The sequence below is a fragment of the Necator americanus genome, chromosome X, assembly GCF_031761385.1.
Source record: "Necator americanus strain Aroian chromosome X, whole genome shotgun sequence".
Classification (NCBI taxonomy): domain Eukaryota; kingdom Metazoa; phylum Nematoda; class Chromadorea; order Rhabditida; family Ancylostomatidae; genus Necator; species Necator americanus.
In genome coordinates, this window is record NC_087376.1 from 21,285,590 (window position 1) to 21,300,018 (window position 14,429).

General features: G+C 41.8%; 3 protein-coding genes across 3 annotated transcripts; 2 read left to right on the forward strand and 1 right to left on the reverse strand.

Moving 5' to 3' along the window:
- Positions 1-239: 239 nt before the first annotated feature.
- On the forward strand, positions 240-521 carry RB195_024581 (uncharacterized protein; the record flags this gene model as incomplete). The annotated part of the gene is made up of 1 exon (XM_064212410.1): positions 240-521. The coding sequence occupies one exon, from the start codon at positions 240-242 to the stop codon at positions 519-521; it is 282 nt and encodes a 93-aa protein (XP_064068291.1).
- Positions 522-1,774: 1,253 nt separating this feature from the next.
- On the reverse strand, positions 1,775-5,828 carry RB195_024582 (uncharacterized protein; the record flags this gene model as incomplete). The annotated part of the gene is made up of 7 exons (XM_064212411.1): positions 1,775-1,816; positions 4,743-4,813; positions 4,884-4,963; positions 5,305-5,420; positions 5,474-5,518; positions 5,577-5,679; positions 5,749-5,828. 7 exons carry the CDS (start codon positions 5,826-5,828, stop codon positions 1,775-1,777), a joined length of 537 nt encoding a protein of 178 aa, XP_064068292.1.
- A 2,360-nt stretch (positions 5,829-8,188) lies between these two features.
- Positions 8,189-11,249, forward strand: RB195_024583 (uncharacterized protein; the record flags this gene model as incomplete). Its single annotated transcript, XM_064212412.1, has 3 exons — positions 8,189-8,299; positions 10,666-10,848; positions 11,187-11,249. 3 exons carry the CDS (start codon positions 8,189-8,191, stop codon positions 11,247-11,249), a joined length of 357 nt encoding a protein of 118 aa, XP_064068293.1.
- Between the last annotated feature and the right edge of the window lie 3,180 nt (positions 11,250-14,429).

A 14,429-nucleotide genomic window follows, 5' to 3' on the forward strand; every position in this document is an offset into this window, starting at 1 on the left:
CGCTGGAGTCGGAAATGCACTCAAAACAAAACTTCACAAAACGGAACTTTTCAAGAGAGTAGCATATACGCAACAGAATAGAATGCAAGAACAACAATAAGAAATAGAAGTTCTGAGACAACAGGTTCGAAACCTAGAAGATATGATAGATGCGAAGTCCAAAGACGTGGAATGTAAGGAAGAATCAAATTCCCTAAGCTTGCCAATGGAAAAGAGTAAGCAGGAACTAACTGGATTACATGTACAAGTTGAATACGAGGAACGTAGTGTACAACAAGTTTATGACTGTTACGAAAACAATTAAACTGACCACGATGACGATGTCGACGCTGACAACAGACACAACCCAATTTATCTGCCTTGAACAAATGATCGACGAAGTAAAGGCATATTCCAACGATGAGATCATGGAAGTCTGGTTAGAAGATATTTCAAGCGATGATGATGAAACAAGTGAAAAAGATGAAAACAAGTTCTTCGTGCCTTCCCATGCCGAAAAATTGGGGAAAGCTCGAAATTAATAGAAGCATGGATAAAATGCGCATTCTGCGATAGGATCGGACAACACTAATCCGATTCTTGCCCACAAGTAGTACACGGGAATGAACGTTACACTATTGTTTGCAATCGTGGCTTTTGCCGGCACTGTCTGGGCAATTGCCAAATGGAGAGATGCAAGTTTAAACCAAGAAAGTACTGGTATTGTGAACGTATCAGAGGGACGATTGCAGAAGACCTGATTTCAGAGGGCAGGGGTCACCAGCGCGCCTTATGCAACGTTCCAGACACAAGAACAATTCGAAAGGATCAATGCGATCGGAAGACAGCTCGGAGTATAACCAACAAATGCTGGGCGGGGAGTGTCGATAAGTCAAGTCGTCGAAGAAACATGTTGTATAGTCTGTAAAATGTTAGAATAGCAGTTGTTGTTCATTTTTTTTATGTAATGTTTGTATTCGCACTTTATCGGTATATAAATCTTGGATTGTGTACTGTATATAAGCAGTCGATTTTCTCGTTAGGGGCCCTTGGAAGTGCAACAAGGATAAAATAGCACAAGATTGACAAGTGTTTTTATTCTGTACTCCTGGACAAGTTGATTCATTCGTATTAAGTTCCGCGTGTCATAAGACGAGTTTAACTAAATTCTATAGGCACCGATGATAATTATTGTTGATGATTCTATAGCTGGTGCTGTTTGGACGGCTTTCTTACGAGCACATTATTTGCTTTTCACGCACTAAGCAAGCTCCATTCTCCACTTTCGATGTATGTCGAGAGATCCATTCCTGCGTCTGGAACAATGAATAATCTGAATCTTGTACCAGGAACACGCATATTGGTTAAATTTACACAAGCATGGTTATTACTTACAGGGGAAAGCACAGTCCTGAAATTGTTTCCAGCAAGATATGGTCAGTTGCAGTGCTCACCACTGACTATCAGCTTACAATTAATTCCAAAGCAATCCTCAAGAAAAAAGTTTAGCGTTAAGTTAAATTTAACTTAGCTTAGTTTTAGTTCTTCATTCCAGTCCCTTTGGAGCACATAGGGATGCTTCTTCTAATGAGTTAAAATGTCTGACATATTAGGTTGCACATCTTGATGTCCTTTCTTGTCATTTTTTCTCTATAAATTTCAGTTGATTCCCCATTGAGACTTTAGCGCGAAACGAAAAGGTTTGATGACTTCAGTGGAGCGATTGTTCGAATTCACAGACAAAGGGTCTGCTGTTTTGTGCTAGTGTGCATACGAGCTTTTTAGATGGAACGTTTTATTTGCCTAACGTTTCGGCTTTCTCGTCGTCTTCAGAGGCCTAAATAGAGGATGACTGGAGCAATGCTACGTTTATCCTCTCAAGTGCCACACTACCCTGAGTCAGTGTTTTGACAATCGTTAATAATAATAATAATAATAATCGATAACAGGCACACTATCACAAAACATAGACAGAATTTGCCGAGGTTTCAGGACAAGAGAACGTTCGAAGTACTACGTAAAGTAGCACCGAACATGTTCTTTCTCTGCTAACTGTATTGGCGACAAATACAACCCGCAACATCCAATCACGCCCTAACACAAAGAACTCAGTGTAAGCAGTACAACGAAACGTCAAGTGAAATCCACTGAACGATTCTCCCATTTGTCTCAAATATATGCTTGAATAGACGCTAGTAACACTTGCATTCGTCCTGATCATGTGATAGAAGTTTTTTTTTGAAGTACTAGGTATGTCACGTGAATTGAATCTCATCACTGCATCCATTTTCTATGCGCGAAGCCACATCTAACCGTGCTGGCGCAACGCTGGCAAAGACAGATGGTTGCGTCCTCGTTTTCTGACACACAAACTTACCATCCCCGCAGTTTCGCTGGTAGACTCTTTGAAAAACCTATGTCACCTTCGTTGCGCATGCGTTGCGTCAGTCCTGTTCGGTGACGACTGCGTGAGAACGTGTTGTTACGACATTACTGGTGGCACTGCACTACATGCGATACAATTTAAAAAATTGATAGGAACCTCCATCTCCATCCATGATAATACGAAGATCCATTGAATTTCTGTTGTGCGTCCACGATCCAAACTATAAATACCATACTGTTAAATAACCAGTAACTGGGCTTATTAGTTTAATAAGCCTTTAAGACAAATCCACCTCTTTTTATCTATGAAGTAGATTGAAAATGAACAAACTCAGAAAGGAGGTTGTGAAAGCATAACTGCGTAAGCAGCTGAATGTCTTTCATATTCAAATCAACAATGCAACAATTGTGTTTGACGGTTTCTGAACGTCAAAAGCAGGCCATTACGAAACGGACGTAGTGCGGAGGCCTCAAGAAATCCGTGGAGTTCGGATTGTTAATTGCGGAATCCAGCGTTGCTCCCTCAGGTTCCCCTAGTCGTCTTAAAAAACGGCGTTTGTTCCTACGAGGTATGATAGAACACGTCCCCTTGAACAAGTTCCGGACCTCTCAGTAGCCTATTCATTAGTTTTGCTTGCAAAGGTGGTGCGTAGGAACCTCGTAGGAACCTCGTACCTCGTAGGAACGAACGCCGTCTTCCACAAAGTTTTTCTAATGACGATTAGTTGAGGATGAACGAAGCTACGCATTGTTTCATATTTTACAACCAGAACTCCCTACAATTTCCCTGAGGATTGCGTACCACGTTAATTTTGTTATACGGTGCTTTTAAGCTACGACATTCGAAACGAAAGATCTCAGGTTGTACGAGTGGGACATCAAAATTTAAAAAAAATAAATGAAAGATATGAACTGAAGACACGAATTTCAACTTGATTTCTTAGAGGCAGCGTATCACGATTTTGAAGAGGTACTGAAACCACAGTGGAGTTCTAGAGTTCGGGTCGCAGAAACCAGCGTGACTCCGTTCGTCTTTCTGTAATCGTATTAAAAAAGAGCGCGGAAGACGCCGTCTTCTCGCACAGAACCACTTGCAACGTTGTGCACGTCCCACGTGCGAGCGGTACAAAACCAATGTCTCCTCGACAGCCTATCCAAGTAAAACCATTAAACAGGGAGCTGTGGGGACCGGAGTGTGTACAAGGTGGTACATTCCACCTCCTTGTACACACTCCGGTCCTAAAAACAAACGCTGTTTCCATGCCACCGCCGAAGTTCAGGGTTTCGCTGTGATTTCCGCACCATTTCAAGGTCGTGATACGTTGTCTTCAACTTTGCTGAGAACTGGACATCCCGCCCCGTTCTCAGCAAGGGAAGATAACAGGGGCGTTCCCTTTCCTCTTGTCATCAACTTTCCTATGGGAGGGTCGAAGGAAGAAATACTCGCGTAAGTTTGATTTCTGCAACCACTTTCCCAAACAAAACCAAAGAACAGTCATGAGAGTAAGAAAGACAAAGTTCTTTACTATCATAACTGTGTATGAAAAGGATAAAGAATAAAGTGACTGACGTTGACAAATCCGCTTGAGATGCCAACGCGTTTGACCGCAATTCGGAATAGTTGAGGTTTCGTGGACGTTACCCTACAGAATGAACTGCGGGGCCAGCCGGTACCTCAAGTTGGGGTTTTTATCCTCTCGAACATGTCCGGTACCAATTTATCGACTTCAAAGGGATGAAAAGCTTGATTTTCACTAGGGCACTCTCGAACCATTGATCGTGCACATATGGAACTTTTACTGGCAGATCTACCTCCGCACTGCGTACAAATACCAAGTAATTAATTGATTATCTTTTCCCTCAACAATTGCGTGCAGTTGTGAATGGTGATTTCAGTTCTTCTACGTTATCTCTTTTTTTGCCATTTTTTTCCTCTGTCGATATCGCATTGGTGTCGCAGTCAGCGTTGTGATCGTTCCACATCCTACATATGCTTCATCTGGCATTCCTTCCTGTTCACTCACTACTTCAAAAACCACATCTGGACAAAAAAAATCGAGCACGATTTTCTCTTTTTTTGAACAAAAAATACATTTGAGGAACGTTATGTTCGTTCAAATTCTAGGTTTTTTTGTTCTGTTCGAAAGATAGAAAATAGAAGAATGATCGGAGCCTGAGAAAGGCCTAATTGCTCATTACGTCACAAGTGTCTCGAAACTGATGATGGGCAAGTTAGCAGGGGACATATGAGAAAGCATCGTAAACTCCAAAGTCCAAGGGTTAGTTGGTCTAATTTGAGAATATGCACATAACAGCTACTATTCCAAGGATTGCGTCTTAAGATGTGAGTTTTAAAAATACAGCAGTACTGCACTCACTTTTAAGTAGCACAATTGTTCATCGAAAGGGAAATAGGTGATGTCGATTTTGCAACTTGCTCGAAGTATTCCTAAAATTATGCAAAAAATTACATGTCCATGCACAATTCGCATTAGTTCAGAGTATCCGAAAGTTCTTACCAGGTGGCACCCAGTTAACCTCGCCTGTACTGTATACGACCTCGTTAGATTTGAATGTCGAGTCAAAATCTTCGTTAGCGCTGAAGGCAAAGTTGTATAATAGAATCGAACCAGTTGTAAAACTTCCATCGTAATATTCGAAAAGATTTTATTTGCTTTATATGAAATTCCTTGAAATGTTGCACAAATTTTCGGCTGCAACTAACATACATTTCGACACGCAGTTCTCGTTTTGTTCCCGACGAAATGAATAAATACAATAAATGCGCAAAATTTACTGAACAAACTGTAAGAGTGATGAATAACCTCACCGATGTGAGAGCGCAACAAGTGGTTTTGTGATGACTTAGCGATTCATGACAAAAAAAAACCGTGTGCTCCTCTGGAAGGATTCCTAATAGCAAATAGAAATGGTGTGCACCTGTTGTATAGCAATACGTCCGGTCTCCAAATTTGATTTTCTCCACCAGCAAATCGCACACTAGTAACATTTCCGTATTTAAATGGGTCCCATGACAGTCGATAGTCGATCCATATCTTAAAATTTTTATTGCTTTATCCCATCACAAGCGTTACCTTTAAAAACCCACGTATTTTAGCCATATATTTAGTTCCATGATTTGATTTTTCCCATCCTGGATGTTTATATCATTTTTTTCTGTACAGTATCATTGGGCCTTTGACAAAACATACCAAGCCAACAATCTGCTGCAGGAACACTTTCATATCAACTTTCAAGCTCTCTCTGGGATTTCTTACAGGCCGCACAAGCTTGCTGTAATTGCTGAGCAAATCTCTGGAAGTATATATTACAGCACACTGCCTACAGAGTAAGAGATGATGAATTCCCGCATACAAGAACCACCTATAGAGTAGATTTTCTGCCCTACTTGCGCATGCGTAATAACCGATATAAAGTCCATATAGAAGAACAGGAATAAGCATCGAAGCAGGCTAGAGAATAACGAAACGGAGCACTTGAAGTTGTTTGCTGAAGGATTCGATTTCGCAAAACGGAGGTGATATTGGAGGAGCGAAGAAAACAGTTAAATCAAAATTCCGAGAATGAGTATCACATTAGTACTTTGGAAATCCTGTTTACCGCGAATCTTGAACTCAAAAATGTTGTTTGATTTCTGGAATAACGCCTACAGAAACGAACGCGATCACTGTTACTGTCGATAAGGACTGCTTACGGGTAGAGGGTATTCTGTAGAGCCATTAAATGAAAGAGAACAAAGAAAAAAAACACTTAAAAGTCCCGGTTTAAAACGAGAGATCAAGGTCTAATCAATGTCTAGTGATGTCAATCCCCTTTCCATCTATGTCAATACAGAAACCTCCTGTTCGCATCTTGACTACATAGGGATCTTGCATCTGCACTATTCTTTGAGCTAATTTCCAACCTAATGACTGCTTATCCACATGACTTCTCGTTCTTTTCAAAGACAAAGTTTTAAAACATACTACTCTAGAAGATGTATTAATGTTTTCTTGATTTGCCAACGAGGTGTAGGTGAAACTTTTTATTGGCCTGACGTTTCGACAAACTCATCTTTTTCAAAGGTCAGTTTCACCGACTAGCGGGGTAGGTAAACCACCGCTTTCTTAAAGACTGTCACCAACCTTTCGCCTTGGTGACAGTCTTTAAGAAAGCGGTGGTTTACCTACCCCGCTAGTCGGTGAAACTGACCTTTGAAAAAGATGAGTTTGTCGAAACGTCGGGCCAATGAAAAGTTTCACCTAAACCTCGTTGGCAAAACAAGAAAACATTAATGCACTATCAAATGCCGAGGTTTCAAGAAGAGAGGACTTGGAGACTCTAGAAGATTTTTTGCTGACGAGCGCCCTTCATTGCTGTTCTTTTTACAAGGAAGTATTGGCAAGAAAAATTGGATATTAAATACAGCGTATCATGAAACCCACATTGCTGAGATCTCCGTTCAAATAAATGGTAAAGACAGGGAGTTTAGCTCGCGATTATGAGTTGATCTTCCTTAATTCTGCCTATATGAGACAACGAGGGCGATTACGCCGTCGTCCAACATCCGCAGCATTCTATCCAACAAACACAACTCAATTGAGGAGCAGAAGCTCCCCAACCTGCCCAATCGCAGACTCTGCTTGCGATATGTTCCATTCCTATGGGACATAGGTGCAACCAAGGCTGCTTCATGCAGATTACTCTGGGTGACTAGGGAGATTTGAGCGTGATCATACTTACAAGGCTGAGGTCAAACAGAAGCGGTTGACAGTATAACTTTGAATTGCTTCGAAGGCACCGTCCTCCTTCGGTTTTAACAGTTTACAGAACTGGACATCTTGAGAGGCATTCATCTCAATGACAAACACAAAATTCAATGAGAACAAAAATCTCAGGAGATAAAGCTTCAAAGTCTGCTTTCTGCGCCGACAGTGCTGGATTGTAAAGACTACGTGAGGATGTGACGGATTACGAAGACCATTATGTGACTTTACAACTTGTTGATAGTGTGTGAAGCAAGACCCAATTTGTTCATGCACTTCATCACGGCGAACTTTTCGGGGTCGTCGCCTCCGTACCCCAGAGCCTGTAGAATCAAAACATTTTCAGAGCATCCTTTCAAATGCTTAATCTTGAACACGTAACTATCTCATAAGAGATCACTTTCGGAACGAAGAACAAGAGGAGCTCAGATCGATTACCACAGTGGCTGAGTTCCAGTAATATTAGCAGACCAGCACTTTGTGATATAACAGTTCCACAATTTCGGACTCATATGGCATGGTATTAGGAGCTACGCTGAAAGGAGCGTTTTCATGGCATTGTCAGCTAAAAAAAAGCTATAAAAAAAAACGACCACTGCCGCCGAGTTTTTTTTATTCATGTAGATGTTCTTATATCAGAACACAGAGCGATTGTTTGGTTTCGCCAATACACTGCTCCCCACATATTTGACACCAAATATTATGATATTTAACCAACTAAACTAGGGACCATGTAGCCACCTTTCTTGCTGTGAGGGCAGGAGAAGTGACTAAATTTCGAAACATTTAGGACAGCCATAAGAACGACATTTACCTTTTCTTGTTTCTTCTTCTCATTTCTCTAAACCTTCTATTTCTGTGTGGATTTAGATTGCGAAAAAATTGCACGGACTATTTCTCAATCCAGTTGTTCTGATTGGTGCCATCATTATTTTGTAAACAAACCTTGCTCTCTTGGAGTGATACTTCTATCAACTGAATCGTTTATTCCAAGCTTAAAGGCGTCACCCCACGAATCTGAGGTGGTGCAGTTTTCAGGTGGAGTATTCGTGTACAGGATGGGAGACTACGGAGAGGAAGGTGATTCCGTCCATTTCTTCCTAATTGCCGTAAAAAACGGCCCCGAAGATACGGCTTCATTCGTTTTGGCGCACCATTTTGTACAAGAGGTTCGATTGGAGCGCGCCAGTCTTGTGCGGCGCTGCATCTTCCGGGCCGTTTTTTACGGCGATTAGGAAGAAATGAACGGAATCACCTCCCTCTCCGTAGTCTCCCATCCCGTATACGAATACTCCACCTGAAATCTGCACCACCTCAGATTCGTGTGGTGATGCCTTTAAGAGCCGACCTCGTTCATGTTATTGGGTGGAGGGACAACTCGTGAGTGTTTCCTTCAATGTGAAAAAGCATAAAGAAATAAAAGATATTTGTAAAGCACAAGAACGCTTCACAAAAAAAAAGAAAAACTAGTAAGAACCATCGGAAAAAAGCTAATGAACGATAGAAAAAGAGAAAACACTGGGAAAGAGAGAGCTTAGTATAGAAAAAGAGAAAACACTGGGAAAAAGAGAGCTTAGTCCTATTTGTACCTGAAATTCTATTTTTATTGGCCATGTATTATTTATGCACTATGCAAACTTCTTCTAAATTTTTTATTTCATGTTGTTTTAATTCAAATTAGATTGTTATGCCGGTTATTTGTTATGGTTATGCCGTTCTATAGATACCATTGTGTTCTATTGGCTCACTAGATTCCTGCAGCCATATCTTGCAGGTAGATCAGTATGATCGCCGTATGATATGTGCGAGTGGGATCAAAGAAAACCCTTGCAAGTGCCACGTATCGCTGTAGTTCGCGCTGGTTCCACCTCGATCCCAACTACTAGTTCGTTCCACCGCGCCACTTCGAACGCTATCGCACCGAGCTTCTTGTCGTTTTGACAAGACTATACAACACCTTCACAATGCGGCAATAATTTTGGACAGTGATTAGATCATTAACAGAAAGAGGACAAGCTATACTGTGGAAAGAAATGAAGAGATTTCAAGAAAAAGAGGGAGAGAAAGAGAGAAGGAAAGGGAGAAGAGAAAAGGAAACTCTAAATCCAGGGCGAAGATCCTATTTTGCACATTATATCGAGAAATCCGAGACTTCATTGAAGAAAAGCTATTAGTTCAACACTTTTTCAACTGACCTAGAAGTTTTTCATCAGTTACTAAAGTGTCTGAAAACGAGTACTACCGAAATTTTGGAAAAGGAAAATATTGAGTGGTCCGGTGTCAATCTTCAACGAAATCATCGTGCATCAAGTTTTGATGCATTAACTGGGCTCTGAGGAAAGTGTCTATTGTTGTCATCGCCACTGTTTACCAAATCTTGATTACTTAAGTTAGTTGTTTTCAACGTTGTTGTTCCCCACCGTAATCTGTCTAGATTTGATAACAATACTTATTTTTATCCAGTGATATCACAAAATGTTTCCTGTTTACTTGTTTCTCCTTATTCCGATCTAGTCCCGATCTAGATAGAGGAGAAACCAATCCAAATTTTTTGCTGGTCCATATTTTTTGCAGACGACCGTCTACATGCGACTGCGATTGCGTCACAACAGACAACAGGTCGATGGGTCATATGCAACAGCGAACTGCTTAACTAAAATCTCACCTAGAATTTGGTGCTCGATTAAAAAGAATAGTTGCCGCATCGGTAGTGGAGAAACGTTTCTAACTGCTGGGTTGAATTAATGGGACTAGTTCCGGACACTTTTTCGTTGTTCAGACATAGACGTATGCGTATGTTACGGATGTTACGGCGGCCACTACTGTAGTCGTGACTGTAAGTAACAAGAGTGCATCGATTTGTATCGGGTTTATCCTCCGGAGTTGTTAATACTTGCGAAGATTCTTTTACTGCGTGTAGTTGGAAAGGTAATTGCTCTTGGAGACTAACGGCTCTGAGATCTGGGCGTAAGGACCTGAACTTTGTGGCTATGGCTCATGGACCTGTTTAGTGTAACTCACGAAACTTACGAACATCTTGGATGGCAATTCCTCAGGAAAAGTACGGCTGGAAACTATGTTAGGTCTCGTACGTTCAGTAGAGATGGGTCATTTAAGTATCTAAGTAATGCCGCCCCTTTGCCGACGATTTGCAAGACACAATTTGTGCAGTCATTTTCATAGCTATGTAAGTCATAGCCGGAGTGGCAGTTCACTCATGTTTCTTTTCTTTTCGGACTTCCTTGCTGCTATTCTATAAACTATTCCGCTCAGCAGCGACTTGAATTCTGCCGAGTTGCTTCCGCTGAGTTGGAGTTTTAACACGGTAAAGTTGCCGGTAGATACGGCAGTTTTGTAGTTGTCGTGCAAAGATCAATAAATCGGGAGAAGTGTGTGCATGTGGACGAACACATTTTACTCGACGCTTGACTGCCACGGTAGCGACAAGATAGTGATCGTTGGCTTGTCAGCCGCTCTCGCTGCGTGCTGGTGTTCTGTTCTTTTTCTACGTTCATTGTAACATTGCTGCACTCAGAATGTAACATGGCTGGATGTTCCTCTTGATGACTTCCCCAAGTTGATTGCAGTGGAGTATTTGGAAATCGCCGCAATTAGAGGAATGGCCCTTCGGAAAGAGGATAGGATCGGGCGTTGGTACTTCGGTGGCTTGGCTTCTGCTGGTGCTGCATGTTGTACCCATCCTCTCGATTTGTTGAAGGTGTGTTTTGTAGACATATCATGAATCATTCCTAATTTCATGTTTGTGTCTTGGAGGATTTCATGTGGATTATCTGACTGGATCAAGAAACCGATGCAGATGTGGTTTAATCTATTAGTAGTCTGTCGCTGCAGAACTTGAGAGGAGTAGAGAGTAATATTGCTAAATTTTGTCGCCGCTCACGATTATATGTGCGTGAAGTGTACTGTGTCTATCGTTTTTTGAAAACTGGGACCGAAGAGACGAGAAGGAACTCACAATATGAGTTTGTATGCAAGTTGTTATACTTACTGTATGATGAATGATGATATCCACATCTGCTCCTCATATTTGCTCAGGCGGTGCTCCTAGATGGACCATGCGATCTTCCTGCTGGAGTGCTAGATTGTCATGTTGGTTGAGAGAGTGACGTCCTCGACCACTTAAAGGCATCACTCCACGAATCTGAGGTGGTACGGATTTCAGGTGAAGTATTTGTATACGGGATGGGAGACTATGGAGAGGGGGATGATTCTGTCCATTTCTTCCTAATTGCCGTAAAAAACGGCCCGGAAGATACGGCTTCAGGTGTTTTGGCGCACTATTTTCTACAGGGAGCTCGACTGGAGCGCGCCGCCCTTGTGCGGCGCTGCATCTTCCGGGCCGTTTTTTACGGCAATTAGGAAGAAATGGACGGAATCACCCTCCTCTTCATAGTCTCCCATCCCGTATACGAATACTCCAACTGAAATCTGCACCATCTCAGATTCGTGGGGTGATGCCTTTAAGTGACGTTAACGATTGGAAAGTTGGAGTCATGCTCATATTATATTAATAGCAAACAAATGGAAGCATACATAAGTTAAATACATAGCATAACATCACATAAATGGTTGGAATGTTCTAGATGGCTGCTTCAGTCATATATAATGGACGTCCACACGGAATGCATCCCGTAGAATGTTCTAAAAGGTCTCTCCAGATGTATATAATGGACTTCCCATCTATGCGCGCTACATCCACACTTGTACAGCTCCTTTTTTTCTTTCCTCTTCTTCTAGTGACTTCAAAGTGGAGCAGTGATCAGTTTGTTTCGCCGTACTAACTTTCACTTCCGCACCGGGCTCTGTCTGCGGCGAAAGGCCATTTTTACTCCAAAACCTCTACAAACACTTGCGCAGTATCCATAAGTGCTCAGACGATTCATTGCAAAGAGGTCAAAAACACTGTAGCAAATTTTTCTCACTCAATGAAAGTTGCACCAACTGTTTCGCGCATTATGGATCATTTTTTAACATTGATACTGGTCGTTGTGTTTGGTAGTTCATTTGTAATCAATGTCTCACATCTGTGAAAGTCTAATAAGTAATAAAAACAGTTACAACAAACATTGTTAAAACGGCGCAAGAGTATTGCACACAAATGGACACGTAGTTTCCTCAGAAAGTACGCATTTGAGGCTGTCTCCGACGTTGGAACCACTACTGACCATGTTTAGAGCACTTGTGCTAGCGTAAGAGAGACAGTGTATGGCCATGACGACAAATACCCCAGATAGACAAACGCATATATGTTTCCAGTCATTAACGTCACTGAAGTAGTCGAGAACGTGACTGTGCCAACCAACATGGTAATCTCACCCTCCAGCGGCAAGACCGCGTGGCCCACGTATGCGCGCCGCCCAACGATTGTCATGAGGAGCGGGTATGGCTGCATGCACTTTTGAATGATGCGACTTACGAGGTTGCGTCTAGTATTATTTACAGAGAACAATTAAAATGCTCGAGTACCGAAAATCGAATAGATTGTTTTGTATTCGTCTTCAAATTTATAAAATAAAGAAGAGAACCTGCAAACTGGACCAATTCTAGCGCGTTCGCAGTTCCACACACTCAGCAGATGATCCATTCCAAGTTCATGAGGGTAGTCATAAGCTCATTATTCAAGCATGTACAGCGATCTTGAAAGTTAGCAGAAGTAGTATAGATAGTCGAAGTAGAGCCTACAAGCGCAAAGTGGGAACGACAACAGTTGCATGTTTGGTTGAAATTCATCTGAAGGCAGTGTACCACGAATCTGACATGGTGAGGGAATCTGTGGGAGGAGCTAGAGATGGTGTTTTAGATTACGGTGGTTGGTAGTGGTGGTTCCGCTAATCTCTCCCTGATCGTCGTAAGAAATGACGTGGGAACCACTTTGGTTATTACGAGGTACGTTAGAACGCTCCTCTATGCACACGTACCGGCGTCCTTACCAGCTTATGCAGCTTATTCATTGCCTTTACTTGAATAGGCTGATAAGAAGACATCACAGATCTTCGACCGATCGCACTTTGATGCGGCGCGTATACAAGGGTGGCGCGTTGCATCTGAAATCGTCTTTTAAAAAACGTCGTCTTCAACGCCGTTTCTTACGACGATCAGGAAGAGATGAGCGGAACCACCCTTACTCCTGCAATCTACAACCCCAATTCTAGATTCTACCGCGATTCCTATCACCACGTCAGATTCGTGATATGCTGCCTTTAATTTCGTCAAATATAGTGCGAAATGGTTGCTTTTTTTTCTGTAGTGCCGCAAAAAATTGGTTACCCATTGCCAGTAGGACTCCCTGGAATAACGTCAGGCTTATTTTGCCATGGGAGCCATTAAAAGTCAGTCGCTCCTCGCTTCATAATTGCGACAGTTCGGAGATTTTTAGGTGAATGAGGTCTACACCCCTGTTGGACAGTCGTAAGGGAACAGTCGTCTACCGGGGGAGGGTATCATTACTTTTATCGGGATCATTTAGCATAATAGAAAAGTAGACAAAAGCAGACATCTCAGAAAAGTTGTTTCATAGCGTTCATCAAAAAAAGAACGGAAAGTACTGAACTAAAATCAATAGAGCTCAACCGTTCTCGTGTATTGAGACCTCGGCATACTTTTTTTATGTTTTCTAATAGGTTTTTAGATGGAACGTTTATTTGACGTTTCGCCTTTTTCGCTTTTTCAGAGGTCTAAATAAAAATTAAGTGGAACAATCCTTCGTTTATTCCGTCAAGTACCACTCTACCCTTTCAGTGTTAAGGTGAATGCTTTGAAGGTAGTGAGAACGGAAAGTAGTGTTATATACATTATACAAATAGCATTATTAGACTATAGTGGTATCGCAAGGAAAGAGCATCTTATTGAATGCCAAATCTGCACATCTGGCTGCAGTTAAACGCGCAGAGATTCGTAATACGTCCAAAACCGCCAGTGAAGTATGAACCGGCAACCCAAAACGGCATGAATAACGAGGACAAACCCTGAAAATCGCATGTACTGATGGCCATACAGGTCGTCCGCATTACCGAAGAACCCGTACTGCAAATAGCAATGTTCCAAAACAAACTCTTTGTTTTCCCTCTATTTCTGGCAAGTTCAGTTCCGCTTTCCAACGTAACATTGCTCATGGGCAATCCCAAGATAATGTGATCCTAGTTAATATCCCTAATACGAACATCAAAAGCCAGCTTGTTAGGAACAGATGGTACGATAGATATTGCATCTGTGAAAGATGTATTACGGAAAAACAGGCGACTGCGCACAGATGTGGGTAATATATGATATTGAAGGCTT